General features: G+C 40.2%; 2 protein-coding genes across 5 annotated transcripts in view; one reads left to right on the plus strand and one right to left on the minus strand.

The window, feature by feature from the left end:
- The window catches only part of LOC101154784 (phosphatidylinositol 4-kinase alpha), a 31,395-nt gene extending 14,395 nt beyond the window's left edge, over positions 1–17,000 (minus strand). For 2 of the 3 annotated variants that reach the window (XM_023958260.1, XM_023958258.1), the window contains exons 1-26: positions 16,831–17,000; positions 14,406–14,522; positions 13,847–13,940; positions 13,553–13,641; positions 13,390–13,462; positions 13,042–13,307; positions 12,839–12,905; positions 12,027–12,175; positions 11,876–11,941; positions 11,697–11,793; positions 11,430–11,621; positions 11,237–11,337; positions 11,013–11,142; positions 8,418–8,547; positions 8,237–8,332; positions 7,973–8,156; positions 7,447–7,550; positions 6,082–6,250; positions 5,940–5,990; positions 1,894–2,002; positions 1,151–1,287; positions 911–1,044; positions 750–832; positions 596–666; positions 373–497; positions 212–293 (exon numbers count right to left, since the gene is read on the minus strand). In XM_023958260.1, coding sequence (XP_023814028.1) covers positions 212–293; positions 373–497; positions 596–666; positions 750–832; positions 911–1,044; positions 1,151–1,287; positions 1,894–2,002; positions 5,940–5,990; positions 6,082–6,250; positions 7,447–7,550; positions 7,973–8,156; positions 8,237–8,332; positions 8,418–8,547; positions 11,013–11,142; positions 11,237–11,337; positions 11,430–11,621; positions 11,697–11,793; positions 11,876–11,941; positions 12,027–12,175; positions 12,839–12,905; positions 13,042–13,307; positions 13,390–13,462; positions 13,553–13,641; positions 13,847–13,940; positions 14,406–14,522; positions 16,831–16,929 — 3,015 coding nt within the window. In that variant the 5' untranslated portion in view covers positions 16,930–17,000. The remainder of the gene's footprint in view (positions 1–211; positions 294–372; positions 498–595; positions 667–749; positions 833–910; positions 1,045–1,150; positions 1,288–1,893; positions 2,003–5,939; positions 5,991–6,081; positions 6,251–7,446; positions 7,551–7,972; positions 8,157–8,236; positions 8,333–8,417; positions 8,548–11,012; positions 11,143–11,236; positions 11,338–11,429; positions 11,622–11,696; positions 11,794–11,875; positions 11,942–12,026; positions 12,176–12,838; positions 12,906–13,041; positions 13,308–13,389; positions 13,463–13,552; positions 13,642–13,846; positions 13,941–14,405; positions 14,523–16,830) is intronic. The other variant, XM_023958259.1, reaches the window with a different exon arrangement.
- On the plus strand, positions 2,269–5,798 carry serpind1 (serpin family D member 1). 2 transcript variants are annotated; one of them, XM_004072160.3, is made up of 7 exons: positions 2,269–2,369; positions 2,523–2,786; positions 2,960–3,603; positions 3,677–3,825; positions 3,924–4,048; positions 4,913–5,057; positions 5,135–5,630. In XM_004072160.3, exons 2-7 carry the CDS (start codon positions 2,524–2,526, stop codon positions 5,324–5,326), a joined length of 1,518 nt encoding a protein of 505 aa, XP_004072208.1. In that variant the 5' UTR covers positions 2,269–2,369; position 2,523; the 3' UTR covers positions 5,327–5,630. The 2 variants fall into 2 exon arrangements, with proteins under 2 accessions (XP_004072208.1, XP_011477186.1); XM_011478884.2 differs by lacking the exon at positions 2,269–2,369 and having other exon boundaries at positions 2,524–2,786; positions 5,135–5,798.
- Positions 17,001–17,045: the final 45 nt, after the last annotated feature.

A 17,045-nucleotide genomic window follows, 5' to 3' on the forward strand; every position in this document is an offset into this window, starting at 1 on the left:
GGACTCAAGGCCGTGGAGGGGCAGCATCCTTCTTCTTTTTAAGAAACTCAGCCCTAATCGCTGCTGATAACCTGGATCAGGTGTATTTTGTCAAAGAGAGGCTATTTCCAAAAACATTTAGGACAGGGACCCTCGAGGCCTGGAGTTTGACATCTGCGATCTAAGGGGATTCAAACTTATATGGTTCAGCCACCCTTGTCCTGATACTTACTGCACTCAGAGACAGAGACAGGGTCTGCAAAATATCCAGCATGGTCTTCAACACTCGACCACTCCAAAGAAGGTGGGGGAATCTGGTTGTGGAACACAGAAATGCATGAAAAACATCCAAAGACTGGAGCCAGACAAGCTAGAACTATGATCAGAACTCACGTCTCAGCCAGACCAGACAGGTATTTGTCTGCTACTCTGCGGATCCTCTTGTGGGTGTGGTTAAAGTTGACCAACAAGAACTGAGCATGTCGCTCCAGCTCCTCTTCATGCGCTTTAGTTTTTGGCTTAAAACAGAAAAAATGTGAAAATTTTTAACCATGATTTGTGCTTAACATGATCTAATTCCAAAGATGTCTTTCACTTTTGGATTGTTCAAAGGTACCTTATCAGCCATCATCTGGAGAAAGACATCAAAGACCCTATCACCTACACAAATAATGCACTGCAGCATGCCTGCAATGGTCAAAGTTGATGTAAGAAATAGAATCGCAAAAGTAGAATTTGGTAGTTTATTGTGTATGGAGATCAAAGTTTACCAGATTTGTCTTTCTGGATGGCTTTGTCCTCAAAGTAGCGAAACATGACCTGGAACCGATCAGGATCGTTGGATCGCAGCATCCTAATGAAACACAAAGGTGTTAAAAACAGGCTTTAGAGATCTGTTGAGACAAAGGATTAAAATGGCAGTGAGGCTGACCTCATGTACTCTAATCTGTAGACGGAGAGCAGGTAGGTGGACATGGCAAAGTCTAGCTTGTTAATGAGGGCAGATCCTTCTGGAGTGGGGTCGATAAGATTGCTAATGGTTGCCCGAAGTTCACTCAGCTCCGCCTGAGGGCAGTAAAGTAATAATAATACAGTTAGCACTGGAATCTTACTGAAACCTTAACTAATGCAAAAAAATATATAGAAATCCTGTCCAGGATTTCAAAATTACCGGTGTCACAGTGTCATTTTTCAACGCCGAATTGTACTGTAGTTCAGAGCGAAGTGGTTCTCCACTCGGAAAAGTGAGAAGAGGAGACTTGGTGGCAATCTCACACACACCTTCATACCACTCTTCAGGCCAAAGTCCTGAATAAAAAAAAGAATACAGAAGAAATGGATCATCTAAAACTCTGACTCTGATCGAAAGCCTTATCACTACTTAACGCCTAAAAAACTATACAGCACAGGACTATCCAGTGTAATATAGTCCCTGCATTATAAAGCAATTCGGACACATGCTCAGTACTTTCTTTAAAATATGATGTTACCCCTTTGCTAAAGTAAAAATGTACTAAATATAAACATTTTACAAAGACTGTTTATAAATCCACTGTGTTCTGATCAAGAAAACTTAAATTTACACTTATTGCAAATAAAAATAGTTTAAACGGAATGCAGTGTTGTCTATATTTGCCAAACTAGTGAGCATCAAAGCACTCTGTTTTTTTGCAGAGACTTCTGGGAAATTTCCAGGGCACTGGATCTTGGAGTTGTATGTTCAGACCCCCCGACAAAATAGACCTCTGTCTCTCTTAATTTCACTGGATGGAGTCATTTCAATCAGTCCAATAACATTTTCAAAGAGAATTTACATTCTCTTTTTTCTCACCTTTTGTGTTTGTGTTTTAGGGAACCAAAGGTCACTGAACCAGAACATTTTTTAATGGAACACATCATGAAAACATCGCTCACCTGATCCCTCTGCAGCAAAACCCATGACCACAGAATACAACCAAAAGTCCCTGAAGAGCTTTTGAAGGCGGGGCTTGGCCTCCTTGATTGGCTGAAGCCGTCTTGTCAACTACAAGTCACAAAAACAGAAAAGGTCAGAAAAATGCGGAAGAGTTAATCATTTAAGTACACAAACCTAAATGTGAAGGTTTTTTTTGTTTTAAGGGGGTGCTTTGAGTAAAAATGTTTGCAAGACACCCTCTTATGTCAAACACAAGACACGTTGAATTTTTTAAATTAAAATATTACATCTAAATAATAAAGTACTTCAACAGTTTGGAATTGTGAAGAGTTAAAGCTTTTAGTCTGTCAGTAGACTTTTTGAACTGTTTGATCTTGTATATTTGTTTAGGAGAACCCTGAATCAAAGTCCAGATTTGTGTTATTAGTCCTACAAACAGAGGCAACGCAGCACTTCCCACAAGTTCACAGCAAAGGTAAGAGATTTAACAAAATAACAGCATTTTTGAGGAACAAAAGAGATCGTCTTCCACCTACAGCTTCATCAAAATTCATTTAATCTAATGATCCTTTTGCTGAAGGGACCCGACAATAAGCTACACTTCAAAAAACATTTCTTCTGCTTTCAGGATGTGGGTCATTATGGTCATTGCTGCGGCCTCTCTGCTGGCTGCTCCATGCTCGGCCGGCATCAAAGACCTCGGCACTCACTTCAGCGGTCCAGATCCAAACCCTAGAGGCTTACAGCCGGCTGGGACAGAGGATGTGGAGGCCATTCCCATGGAGTTCCACAAAGCAAATACAGTCACTAATGAGTTAGTTTTTGATGGCTTTGAGGATGAAGATTACATCGATTTTGATAAAATTCTTGCTGCTGGCAGTGATGATTACATGTAAGTAAGATTATTCAAAATCCAATGTTAGGAAAATAACTCAAATGCTTTGCACTTAATGAAAGTCAGAGTAGGTTTACAACAGACCATTTTCAGCCTTTTTCAAGTAACCTTGATGATTCAGAAAGCAGGAAACTCTGATACCTAAATTTTAACTTTTTATTGTTTTTCAGCGAGGGCGATGAGATTGATGAGATTTCAACACCACCCCCTGACATTGACATCTTTGCCGAAGCCTCTGACCCAAAGATCCGAAGAGCTCGGCTCCTGAGGCTTTTCCACGGCCGATCTCGTCTCCAGCGCCTCAACACCGTGAATGCCCATTTCGGCTTCAACCTTTACCGGAGTCTCCGGAACCACGTAAACCAGAGCGACAACATCCTGCTAGCACCTGCGGGGATCTCCATCGCCATGGGGATGATGTCTTTAGGCGCCGGGCCGGGGACACATGAGCAGATCTACGAAGCTCTGGGATTTGCAGATTTTGTCAACGCTAGCCATCACTATGATAACACGACGGTGCATAAGCTGTTCAGGAAGCTCACCCACAGGCTCTTCAGGAGGAACTTTGGCTACACGTTACGCTCTGTAAATGACGTCTACATTAAGAAAGAAGTCTCCATGAAAGACGGCTTCCGTACACAGAGCAAGAATTATTATTTTGCTGAGCCGCAGTCAGTCAACTTCAGAGATCCAGCATTCCTGGAGAAGGCCAACAGCCGCATACAGAAACTTACCAAGGGGCTGATCAAAGATCCACTGAAGAGTGTGGATCCAAATATGGTGCTGATGCTGCTAAACTACCTGTACTTTAAAGGTAAGTGGAAAGAAAACTCCTAAGATGTGTGAATTCTTAACGCAAGTGATCTGTCAATTCTTTGGCTAAACAGGGACGTGGGAGCAGAAATTCCCAAAGGAGATGACTTACTATCGCAATTTCCGAATTACTGAAAAAACAAGCGTACGTGTGCCGATGATGGCCAATAAGGGGAACTATCTGGCTGCTGCCGACCATGAACTGGACTGTGACATCCTACAGGTGGGTGCTCGGCAGCTCTTGTTTGGTGGAGGTGCTCTCTAATCCACAAACCGCTTGGTGACTCGACTTAATGAAGATGTAACCGTTCTTCCGCGCAGCTCCCATACTCAGGAAACATCAGCATGCTCATCGCCTTACCAAGGAAGATCAGCGGGATGAGAACCCTGGAGAGGCAGATCTCACCAACTGTTGTCAACAAGTGGCTCAAAAACATGACAAACAGGTTGGCTTCATATTATTGACGAATTCAAGTATTTGGGGTTTCATCATTTATAAAAGGACAGTTTGATGCTCATTCCGGCGCTAAGACCTCTCAGGAAAAAAATAGGAATTTGAATAGCGGTAGATTTTTTTGACCTTTAACATTATTTCATCAATTAGTTACCAGCTTAGCCTCCTTCACAGTAACGTCACACATTAATGGTTAGTATGAAACATTTTTAAAGTCCCATCATCTTTTGATCTATTTTAGAAGTGTTCCCAGTGGTCTTTACATAAGGATTATGCCGTTTTTAACCAAAATGTTAAGAGCTTGTGTCTTTTTCTAGGACATAGTTTCTACAGACCTGCAGTAGTTTATCAGAAATTCGCCTTTGAGTTGTGAGCAGGACTGTTGAAGCGGAACAACAACAACCCCCCTTGCCGTCAACCACAAACAGCTAGTTTAAAGCCCCTCACAACCCCAACCTTACATTACTGGTGCAACAAAAAAAGGCCAGTAATGTCACAGCTATCTAGCTGTACAGTTTTGAGCCAGATTCCAGCTCAGACAAGAAAAATAAAGACGTACGTGGATCTATTTGTCTGTAAGTGGATGCATCAGAATGGAGCGATAAGGAGCTTTTGGCCTGCACAACGAAATTTTTAAGCTCTATTTCTTTTTTTCGTCTGCTCCTGATTTACGATTTAAACAAAGAAATACTCAAAAATGCAATTGTGAACTAAATTTACTTAATACATGTCGTCCATCATCAGAAAAATGATGGAGGACATGTTAAAAACACAAATTTTTTTTGGGTGGATTTTGTCAACTTTTTGGATTTTATATGATTTATAACCAGGTCTCCCCATTTTTTCTCTTTCTTAGGACCCGTGAGGTTTTGTTACCTCGTTTCACACTGGAGCAAAGCTACGACTTGATTCAAAACCTTAAGGAGATGGGCCTCTCCGACATGTTCCAGGGGAGTGGGGACTTCTCTGGAATGACGTCAGAAAGAGTCGTCATGAGTTGGGTGAGTCCAGACTGAAGCAATGGTCCCTTTGAGGAATAACATCTATCACACACATTAACTCTGATCTCTGTGTGCAGCTGAAGCACCAGGGAACCATCACAGTCAATGAGGAGGGAACCGAGGCTGCCTCTCTGACCCAAGTGGGCTTCATGCCTCTGTCCTCTCAGATCCGCTTTGTCGTGGACCATCCCTTCCTCTTCCTCATCTATGAGCACCGCACTGACTGTCTTGTGTTCATAGGCAGGGTCGTCAATCCTTCACAGAGCTGAAGACTTCAACGCTTCTTCAAAAAAGTCCATCTATTTGTTAGTAGATCAGGCACCTAAACTGACAGAGGAGGGGTTTTTTTCTCATGAAAATTTTCTCCCATTGAACATGTTTAATTTTTTTGCCCTGGGACCTTCACTCGGTGTATGTGTGCTATTCTTTTTCTATTGTTTTTTTCTTTGCAATAAGGCAAATGGATAATCCAACAGCTCAGCAAAAGCGTCATTTAAAGAGGCGCTTTAAGCTGTAATATAAGATTTTATGTGAAAAAAAAACTTTAATTTATATTCTTGGAAAACAACAACTCTCATACACATATGATCGGAATAAAAACGAATGTTTTATAAGTCCATTTTTGTTCAATGCAACTCCTGTTTCAGCAAAACGTTCATTAGATGTAAACGATTAATGAAGGACAACGGTATGTGATCAGAATAAATAAAAGAACATCCAGCACTGAACTGGAAACACAAATGTCTGTTCTGCAACCGGCTTGGTCAATATTTGCTCACAAAGTTAAAACCTAACTACACGCTTTGCATTCGCCTCAAATAATAATGGAGATGATTCACCCGAGCTCTGCGGATGAACAGAAATCATCTGTACAGCACTCACCACAGCAATCACAGGAATGAGCACTCCGAGGTTTCCGGCACTACTCGATGCCTGTGGTGGGAGGAGGAGCCACGAGGGGCCAAATGGGACCGTTAGCCATTTTTTCTGCCATGTTTTGGGGTTTAAACAATGAATCGCGTACCTTCAGCGCCGTCCCCTTGTCGGATGCCCTCTCGCTGGCTCTTTTTCCTTCCAGGCCCAGTTGGACAAACAACTCTAAAAGATTTACCAGCAGTTCGTCCACCAGCTGCTCCCCCTGCAAGTTGGCTGCGATGTTGGCGAGAGCGTTGATCACCGCCAGGGAGCAGTGTCTAATATGGACAGAGACAAAATATGAAATAAGGAGAAAACACACAAACCAGAAGTTTCATTCAACTAAATATGATTTTTTTTTAAATAAGCAAAACAGATAAAATTCAATGTAAAATTAACAAAAGAGAACCTTTTTTCCACCAGATTTATGAAAAGCTAGTACAATGCAAAAAAAAATTATTTTGTACAAGTTAACCAAAAAAATCGAATTAAAGAAGGAAAAAAATGCAACCAACTTACGGCTGGCTTAAGAAATATGGTGATTTGGTTATAAAATATTGCAAATATCTCACATATCAGATTGTGATTTAGGACAGAAACTTTATTCCATCATAGCCATACAAGCAGGACAGCTTTTCTATTTTCCTACTTCTTTCAAATATGGCCTAGTTTAAGATTAGAATAAAATCTTAGTTTAATTAATGTAAAGTTATTGAAATAATGGAATTATTTTACCACTGCTACAAAATGTTTTTTTCAGCTGGTGGTGGGTGCTCAGTATTTTCCTAATTTTTCTTCTTTTTTTAAAAAAGCTGCTGTTAAAACGCTATTACTGTCCTGTCTCATTGTGCCTTTGCACACCGTACACAGAATAACGATGGAGATTTGAGGTCAGACACCAGCGAGTGAAGACTAACCTTTTGTCCTCTGGATTCTTCTGGAAAAAAATGTCTACAACTAAATTTGGCTGATATAAAGGTAAGTTTTTTTTTTTTGTTTTTTTTTCCCACTTTCGGCTTCTCCCATCAGGGGTCGCCACAGCGAACGAGTCGCATGGTAGATTTGGCAATGTTTTACGCCGGATGCCCTTTCTGACGCAACCTTCTTAAACCGGGCTTGGAACCGGCAGAGGTAGAGAAGGGAACAGGGAGCAGCCCGGAGTCGAACCCTGGTTTCACGAACGGAAGGCGCCGCAAACCAGCAAGAGCTAAACCGGCTCCCCGGCTGATATAAAGGTAAGTAATTGAGGCAATTTCCTCTTTGTGGGATTAATAAAGTTTTATTCTATTATTTAAACTCTCACAGTTCATTTAATAACAAAAAGAAAAATCCGGATTGTTGCATAATTCATTTCCAGTCAACAATTCTAGGCGGGAGGCGGGGCAACCATAGTATTGTTAGGGTACAGTGTGTGTATTAAATACATTAAAGCCAGAATGCATAGATAATTGCATGTTTGGCATACTTGACTTACCTGTAACCGTGATCCCTGTAGTCTTTGGTGGCTGAATAAACCACTGAACTGGCTTTGACGCTTATCTGCTGGAACAGGTTCCACACATCCTGGTAGATGTATTGCTTAAAAGAGAAGAAGAAGAAAAAGGTAACAAGATAAAAAAAAAGTCTAAATCTGACACCACTTTTCCTAAATTTAAATCGAAGTTTTCATTGCATGAAATCCTCAATTGCAGCCTTTCATCCTGAAAAGTAGCTAATATCAGCCAATTAAACCTCATTAATGTGCCAACTTGGCTCTTTTCTTTAAGAACTCTGGACTAAAGAGCTGAACACCATCCAGAAAATGTACAGTAATAATAATGTTTAAGCCCATCTGGCAAAGGGAAGGGAGTTCCTTCTGTTCTGCTTAAGCCACAATTACATCATCTATGTTGTTAAACTGTCTGTTTATCTTTCAACTCTTCAGCTGTTATGCAAATATCCTCATTTCAAAAGAGGGACTCCTGCTGCCCTGCAGAAATGTCCCCACTCTTTTCGCTTACATTTCCTGTGATGACCATACAGCCAAGCTGGTCAATGATGAGAACATCCATCTGAGACGGAGGCTGGCAGAACTTCTGTTGAAGGATTTGCAGGATATGCTCCATCACATTGGGAGTGTCTCTCAGAGCCACAGCTATGTGGCCCAGCGCTCGGATGGTGTGATCTGGAATTAGATGGGCATCCCTGCCAGCAGAGCATGTGGTATGTTTTTAAACTCCTCATCTGATTGTAAGCGGACTTGTTAATTTATTAACGTTGCTCACTTTTCATTCTCCTGAGAAATGTACAAACGGTTGGACAGACTGGCCAAGAAAGCCTCCACTATCACGTTATCCATGGTCAAACCAGCCTTCAGACATCTGCGAAGGGAAAAGAATGTTTTCAGAAGCGTTAACACGGAAACATCCAGAGTATAAAGCTGTGCCCTGCACGTTTAAAACTCACCTGCAGATGTTATCGATGGAAATGTCTCTGAGCTGCTCATACATGGAGGGCTGGTCCTTTTTGTTGGGCAGCACGTTGATCATCGACTGAGAGTGCTCATTGGTGACATTTATCCTAATCTCTCCAGCCCCTACAAAAGAGAGAACCATCCATAAATCTAAACAAAACTAAATGTATCGTTTTTGGGGGAGTAACTGAAACACAGAGATTAAATTCCATAAATAAAACCCAAATTAAAAGTGTTGCTAAAAATAACAAAAAGTAGGGAAACTAAGCAGGTTAAATATTTTCTCAATATGTACAAATTATATTGTGCTCTAGTACTGCACTACCTCAACTATGGTACAAAACCAGCCTGCAGGCACTATGCACATAAAAAAACAAGAATAATTCATAAAGCGACACTTTATTAAGTAGGTATTATTTTATTGAATATATCGAAATTACTTAATGTTACAGTTATAATAAAATAAAATACAATAAGAATAATTTATAAAGCCAAAAACAAACTAGTTCCAGAGAACCTACCGAAACTAAGGAGAAAAACCACATCAAACAACCCAAAAGAGTCTGTGCCTTTCTGTCGGTGGGGGGAAGTTGTGGAACAACGTAAAGCAGCAAAATGAGTAAAAATGTTACACAGTTTAAAAAAATATATACAAACTGTCAAATTTGGAAACGTAAAAATTAGAACATGAGAAATCTAATGGGGCGCAATCATGACATTCTTTTGGTACCTTGAGGATTTTTTTAAAATTCTTTTGTCAACATACGTAAAAATATATGTATAAAATATTGTAACATTGGGAAGGAAATTCATTTTTCTTCTACGTACTGTTTTTTTTGAGAATTTCATCACTTTCCGTTGATCCTTATACATTTAACTATTTTATTCTGTGTTTGAAAATATAAGTAAATCAAATCAAAAATTTATGGAAATGCAATTTGTAACGTTTTATATAAAACCAAAGCTCGGACAGGACACATTTAAAAGAACATGATCCGAGTTAGATAGATGGAGAATCAATGAAAAAGCACAACCCTCTGTGTGTGGCTGCTGAGATGATCAATGATGGATGACAGCCCAAGGTGACACACACGCTTATTGATGTTTGACATAAAACCACAACATGAATCGCTTCTGTTATGTTTCGGATTCCAACTCAAATTATTTGTTGTTGTTTTTTTTTAAATGCATGGCTGAATGCATGAATACGGTGGCCCTCAAGTGCAGATCACATCAACAAATCACTCAACGCAAAAACATATCAAAGATCACAACGACAATTTTAAATAAAGCAAATCATTAAAAAAACAAAAAAAAATTTAGAAACTAAACGTTAAAAAGAAGGAAAACAAAGTAATTTCCGGAAATCAAAATGAAATGTTAAAAAACATAAAACAAAAAAGAAGAAACTGGAAAAGGTAAGTTCTATGAGACGTCACTGATTGGTTGATGATGTTTGAGTTTTGGAGAAGAGGGAAAAGCAGATGTTTTGTCCAAACTGTAGTAAAGAGCTGATTGATCAAAAAGTATACAAATATAACCGTTATAAATAAAGTTAAGCTTCAAATACAAAACGGGTTTGTACAAATATACACCTTGTGTGTCCGAAGATTAACAAACCCCCTAATGTAACCGTAAAATCTGTCCAACACAAGAGGCATTCAGCTCTAATCTGTTTGCTGAGCTGCTGGACAGGATAAGTTAGGGAAAAACAGTTGATCAATCGCTGATTTTTTATGGCCATTAACAAGAGATATCTTCTGTCTGTAGATATCGCCATGCCAAAGAACTTCCTGCTGAAAAGGTGAAAAAATGTCATCATCAACTCAGTGATTTCCTATTTTCAGTTTCTTATTTTGTTTAATTTTTCATCATTTCTGAAGTTACTTTTTTATTTTTTTATTTTACATCATGTTTCGGTTCCCGAAATTTTGATTCCTAAAATGTATTTTTATTTATATTTTATTGTTTGTTATATTTTTTTCCTTTTTTAACTGTTGTCGTGATATTTACTTAAGTTTTTGCATTAAGTGGTTTGTTGACGTGATTTGCACTTCAGGGCCACCATACATGAACGCTGTAAGGAAAAAAAAAACAAAGTAAAACAATAAATGCACATTTTTATGCAAACACCAGGTTTTTTGAAAACCCAGTTTAAAACTATGTTTAAGATGAAAGTCATTAAGGTCTTTGAACGTATTGAAATAAACTCTGGTTTATTTAAAAACAAAATGATGGACTGTGATGGGTGAGAGGAGGATGCAACAGAAACTAAAACCATCATGGACAATCCTCATCACCCTCTACATGAGACCGCTGGTGCACTGAGCAGCTCCTTCAGTCAGAGCCTGAAACACCGTCGCTGCAGGAAGAAGCACTTTGGCGGATTTTCCCTTCTGTCAGCGATAAGACTACAACAACGCAGACACTATTATTTGATGTGTTATTTATCATCTGCAGCTTTTTATCAAGAAATGGTACCTAATCAATTTCCTCGTTATGGGATCAATAAAGTTTTATTTTATTTTATTCTAATGTGGAGCTTTAGTTAACGGGTTGATTTTAAGAAATTTGTGTGGTACACATACCAGTACTGTACTGACTGTGATACTTGTACAGTTTTGTTAGAGCAGGAGAAGGAACGACCAGGAAGTCTCTTAGCGAGGTGGAAGCAGAATGAGCAATCACTGGGAAGCGTTCACACAGACGGCCCAGGCCCTGGAAACAAAGACAAGATGGAGAAAGCCCCAATTTTTAGCAGAATGAAACTGGTTGATCTCAGCTCTGCTCTTTTTTAGTTCCTGTGTTATACCTTTAAACAGCAGATGAGCAGGGGCATGTGGGCAATGATGACTTTACTGGATGCTTTCGACTGGAGCTTCTCTGTCAGTTTGGTGCAAAGATTTTCAGCTCCTGACAAAAATAGACCCGAAAAAAAAAAGGAAAGTGGTTCACTTAAGACATGCAGCATCCCTCTGCAGGGAGCGTTAGCAAGGATGGATTACCTTGCTCATCTTTGACGGCCCACACCATGAGGTCCACGCAGGCAGCATTGGCTTGGCAACGAAGCTTGAGGGGACTCTGTTCACTGGGTAACCCCCCCGTGTCATAAAGTACCCTCTGCAGCTCGGTTTGGCTGCTGCTGAACTGCTCAAGTACAAAGTCGTGCACTTCTCGCACGAATGCCGGCTGCAGATCTGTGAGGAAAGCATGACGAAGTCGTGTAGCAAACCGTTTGCTTTAAATGCACGATAAATGCAGGTGACCCCCACCTTTCAGGTTGTACAGAGTGTCCCGCAGCATTTTGAAAACACACACATACAGAGTGTCACTGAAGGTTTTGTAGCAGAGGCCGATCCCGGGATTCTGCTAAACACCCAAAAAAAAAAAGCGCATACAGATTATTTCACTACTTTCAACAAATATGTAGTGAAAGCTGCTTTTTACTTACTTCCAGGACTTCTGTCAAAACAGCATCCAGAGTTTTCAGCGAGGAGTCAGAAACAAACTTCTTCACCTAAAGGTCAACGATGGACACGACAAAAACAGTTAAATCTACAGCAGGAGGAACCACAGCCTCTTTGTAAGCTCAGTTACCGCACCATGTCGATGAGATGCTGGAGGACTTCCACAGACACCTCCACCTCACTTTCACCTGCTCCCACAGACAGGGGCGACACTGAGAAACTGGAACTGACTGTGGAAAAATAGTGTTCAGGGTCCACTGCACTGCATTCTGGGAAACAGGCACCTGCAAACAAAAAAGATGAGGTGATGGAGATGACACAAGACTGATTCCTTCAGATTTGAAATTTCAAGAAACAGGGTTCACGTCTCACCGGCACCTCATACTGCACCACAAAAAAGTACAACTTAAAACAAGACGCAATGATATATTACAATTAATTACATGAGATAAACACATAGATCCTCTTTTTTTGTTTGGGGCAAAAACAAACCACAAAAATCCTAATTTTTTGGATGAAACAAAACATAATAACCCAAGAATCATGTTGTTTTTGCTCGCGACAAAGTACAAAAAACAAAAATCCTGCTTTTTTGAATGAGACAAAACACAAATATCCTGAATCTGTTTAAGGCAAAAAAAAAAATTTTGAAAGACCAACGATGAAGATTATGTCACAAAATCAACATCTTTCATGGTTGAATGGGATTTTTAGAAGAAGATTATGGTTGTTCACATCCTGTACTGCCATGCCCATTGTGCTCATGGGCAAACACCTAACCCTTCATTGCCTTGAATTGTGAGAAAACCTAAAGTTGCTTGCATAAAGCATCTGCAAAATAACTGAATAGAACAGTTAGGAACTGAGCTGTTATGTAACATTGATGGCTTTCATTGACAAGTCCTGGAGATGCTCAATCAAACAGGTGAAAAATAGAAGACTTTTACCTTCAAAATAAAGTGGACCAGGAGCTGTGGGAGAGCAGGGCGAAGGACCTGCTGGATCTGTGGAGATCTATGGGAGCAGATTTTAACACAACAAAAGAGTCAAACAAAACTCATCAAAAAGATTAAAAATTTCAAACATATCCGTAAGATAAACAAACGAGATGACAGTTCAAATTTGAATTCAAAAAGCCCAAATAAAGCACCTGCGCAGAGGAATCCCGGTTGTTCCCCGTATGTCTCCGCAGAGAATCGGTTTGGCACACAACGTTGAGCAGCGAGGGAGGCAAAATAGAACGGAAGTCGTTAAAGGATCGGCGCCGCACGCCCTCCTTTTCTTCGGGGACGCATCGGGCCTGCGGTGAACTCCTGGGGAACAGCTTGGTCAGCAGGGCTTCATCTGTGCTGCTGTAGCGGCCAAAGGCCCGAGTCATGCCGAACAGACTGGGAACAGTGTACCTGCACAAGTAAACTAGAGACAAAATAGCCACTAGTAAGACGAGGAAGATGAAGGCTTTTCCAGAGCAAACAGATTGCTGAATTTGAGAGCAAACCTTTGTCATGTTTATTGGGACTTTGGCACATCTCTTGAAATGCCTGCATGACTTCCATTATGGTGTTTAAGATCTATAAGAACAACAGTAAACAAAAGAAAAAAAACTATGAGCAAAAAAAATGAGCAAGTACTGAAATCTGAAGACCACTTTGTCCGCTGACCTCTTGTTGGGACTCAGCATCCATCTGAGCGACATCTGCCAGAAGTGTTATGAGACAGAAACTGAAGTTTTCTGCAATCGGGAGAAATTCTGCAGAACACAAAAAAAACACACAAAGGTGAAGCAGAAAGTGCACGAAAGAAAGACCAGTAAATGCATCTGGTGTATAAACTATTTCTAGCTAGAAGTGCAAACCTCAGAGTTGTGCATTTGATTGTGACTTAACTGGTACTTAGTCAACTGCCTCGTGTAAGCAGAGGCCCCAGTGAAGCAATAATAAGAGGATTCCTCTTACCCTTTCCTTTCTTCCCACAGCTTTCTTCGATCCACTGGACCCGTGGCAGCCCTCTCAACAGGCTCAGCAAGTAGGAAACAAGCATGTCTTTGTGCTGCCGGGGTAAAGCAAATCATGACCCACCATAACAAATTGCACTAGGCAGCACTTTCACCACCAAGCTCTGAGAAATCTAAATTAAGATGCTACATTAATTCTGACAGTCAGATGCAGCTCCAAGGCTGCTATGACACTTGTATTTAAATGGAATAGTGGCGTTCCCAGAAGCTTTTCCTCAGTGTGATGAGGTTAGAGGCTGACATGGTCGTCTGGATGTCTAATCTGCAACTTAATCTGATTATTGAGCTTGTTCTGATGATCCACGATGAAAAGTTGAGAGCAAAAATGCACTAGTAGTTATGACATGGTATCATAGTAATAATATTTCTAAAAAAAACACTAAATCTCAGTGAGGCTTGCATATGAGATCAAATTAAAAACAGCATAGATGACTAAATAAATACATTTTAAAAAATTGCTTGAAGATGTGCAGCAAATTTCTTCAAGACCAACCCCTCACCTGTAAGCCAGACTCCACCAGAAACACGCCAAGTGCAATCACAGCATCTATGCGGCGCACGTCTACAGTGAAAACACCACGGACCTCCACAGGACACATGCATTGTAGCTTCTGGACCTACAAGAGAGGAATCATGAAGAAAGTGTCATAAACAATGAAGAATAAATAAATCACATATCCAAACAATGAATACTTCAAGAATCAAAAAAAATGTTTATAAAATGGCAAAATTTTATCCAACAAAGTCTGTACACCCAATCAGAGTCATCAATTACAGATCAAAGTGAGGACAGTGTTTTTTTCATGGTAGAATAGAATAGAAAAAAATGAGTAATATCTAATCAACTAATTTGATAAACTGAAACAATCTATAAAATTATAAATCATTTCACAATGAAATATATAAATTATATTCTATGTTGGAAAATACCATTTGGATTTAGGTACTATAGGTTTATTTTTCTATAACGTAAAAACGACCAAATGCATCACAGCGGACAACACACGTTTGATGGCACCAAAAGATCATCAGTCCATCATTTCAGCCCCCTTGTGTGGAAACACTAAGAATTTAGCAAAGACATGCGACCATGCAGTAGAATGTTCTAATGATGTTCCTTTTGGATTATTTGGGCTGAACTTTAGAAAACTACAATGTAAATAGATTTTCCATGAATTCTTGTTTAATTGTTTGTAAACATATTTCATTTACACTTGATTGTCTTGCAAGGAATCTGGAAAACTTCACCTGTACTGTTAATTACCCAGGTATTTCTCTCTGAGTCTCACTAGTTGAAGTGTTGGCTAAAGATGACCTGGATTGATTTCAGGTCAAAAAACTAATTTGTTCAAAATGAAATATCGACTATGAATTGAATCGGTAAACACAAATTAGGATATGAATCAAATCGCTGTCCAAATGAATCATTGCACCTCTAAATAGTATATGGTATAAAATATGATAGAAATGGTAAATGGCGTATACTTTTTTAGCGCTTTCTACCTTCCTCGAAGGCCCAAAGCGCCTTACAGTCACATTCCCCCATTCACACACACATTCAGACACTGGTGCCAACTTTCCACCAGAGGCAAGGTGGGGTTCATCGTCTTGCCCCAGGACACTTCGACACATGGCTGAAATCGAACCTGCAATCTTCCGATCAGAGGTCGACCGCCCTACCGCTGCACCATGGCCGTGATGAAATATTTAATCATCTCACAAATGAGATATTCATCCAATACTGAAGTTGGTTTGAGTACAACCCAAAGGAGATCAGGCAGACAACAGAAATAATTTGAGGTTGACTGTGCAGCGGCTGAGAAACTGTGCTCCATTCATAGCACGGGTGTAGATGGGTTACAAGAGGAGGCTATGGTTAAGGTATTGGTCACCAAAAACCGTTGCATCTCAAAACTGCAGACAATGCAGAAAAATATACACCCTTTTGACACAAAACACACAAGACATAAGGTGCAACAGGTGGGTAGGTTGATGATTAAATGTGACGTTCCTGAGAGAAAAGCAAATCAACTTAGAAACAAAGTGTAAAAACTACACAAGCAAGAGTACAAATACAGAATAAATGTGGTTTAAATTTAACTGGAAATTTAATATGTCTGGTTAAGCCAATACTCAGGTAAGACTACCGGTAAGTAAGACGACTGAAATGTTTCTTGGTTACTTACTTGGTTGCAATCTTTGATACTCAAAAAAAAGGAAAGTGTAACAACAAAATTATGGTGATAAAATAGCATCTATCTGCCTTATTCAACCTATAAACTATTTAAACAAGAAACGACAATAAATTCCATTTCAACTTACTTAGATGAATTATTTCCATTTATAAAAAGTGTTATTTAATTTTAAGAACATAGTGACTTCAAGTAAACATTAATAAAATCGCGAATTTTTAAATTAAATACCAACATATGTTAAAACCGTAACAAATTGGTTCAAAGTGGAATCAATCAGTGATGTATAATCATGATGTATTTTCCAAGTGATGATCCATTAGAATGATCAAACTCGACGTTTTTTTCCCCTCGTCTCCTTTGCTCCATCTTCCAGTGTCAACAGGTTGTCCTTTCGCCTTGTCAACACAATCAACTTTTTCCAGTCTTTAAACCTGTTTGACTGCAGTGCTGTGAAAGCCCCGCTCCGCCTGACGCGGTACCGGGCGCCTCACCGGGACCCGGTGCCCTCGGTTTCCCTCCTTCTCCACTCACACAAACCCCGCAGTCACGCCGCCACGCAATCGATTCCCAACAGATCCGTCAAAAACAATCAGCCTGCCTGTCATATTTGGGACCAAAACAAGACACCGCCTCCTGTGCGGAAGCGAAGCAACACCCTCACCACCAACTGACTGTCGCTACCAACTTGGCCAAATAACGCTAATTTACACCCGGGTTCCTTCGTTTGTACCTTTTCGAGCGGTGCTGGACGCTGGGCGGCGAGAGATCGAGCCAGAGACAGAACTGTGTTAAAATAAAAGCTTCTCGTTCCACCTCCTATCACAGACATGATCGCCCCTACATGAAGGCAGAGCAATGAATACAATCAGGAGAGGATTCGAGGCGGGGGGGGCGTTGCAACTGGGAGCTGGGAGAGCCGCAGTACGGCGGCCGGGAGAAGACATA

This window comes from Oryzias latipes, chromosome 9, assembly GCF_002234675.1.
Source record: "Oryzias latipes chromosome 9, ASM223467v1".
Classification (NCBI taxonomy): domain Eukaryota; kingdom Metazoa; phylum Chordata; class Actinopteri; order Beloniformes; family Adrianichthyidae; genus Oryzias; species Oryzias latipes.

What these genes read in the sequence shown, in the direction of transcription:
- serpind1 (XM_004072160.3), top strand. Translation starts at nt 2,524, where the DNA reads ATGTGGGTCATTATGGTCATTGCTGCGGCCTCTCTGCTGGCTGCTCCA. An exon ending in GCTGGCAGTGATGATTACAT is followed by an intron (nt 2,787 to 2,959) that starts GTAAGTAAGATT and finishes ATTGTTTTTCAG; the next exon opens with CGAGGGCGATGAGATTGATG. An exon ending in CTCAAAAACATGACAAACAG is followed by an intron (nt 4,049 to 4,912) that starts GTTGGCTTCATA and finishes TCTCTTTCTTAG; the next exon opens with GACCCGTGAGGTTTTGTTAC.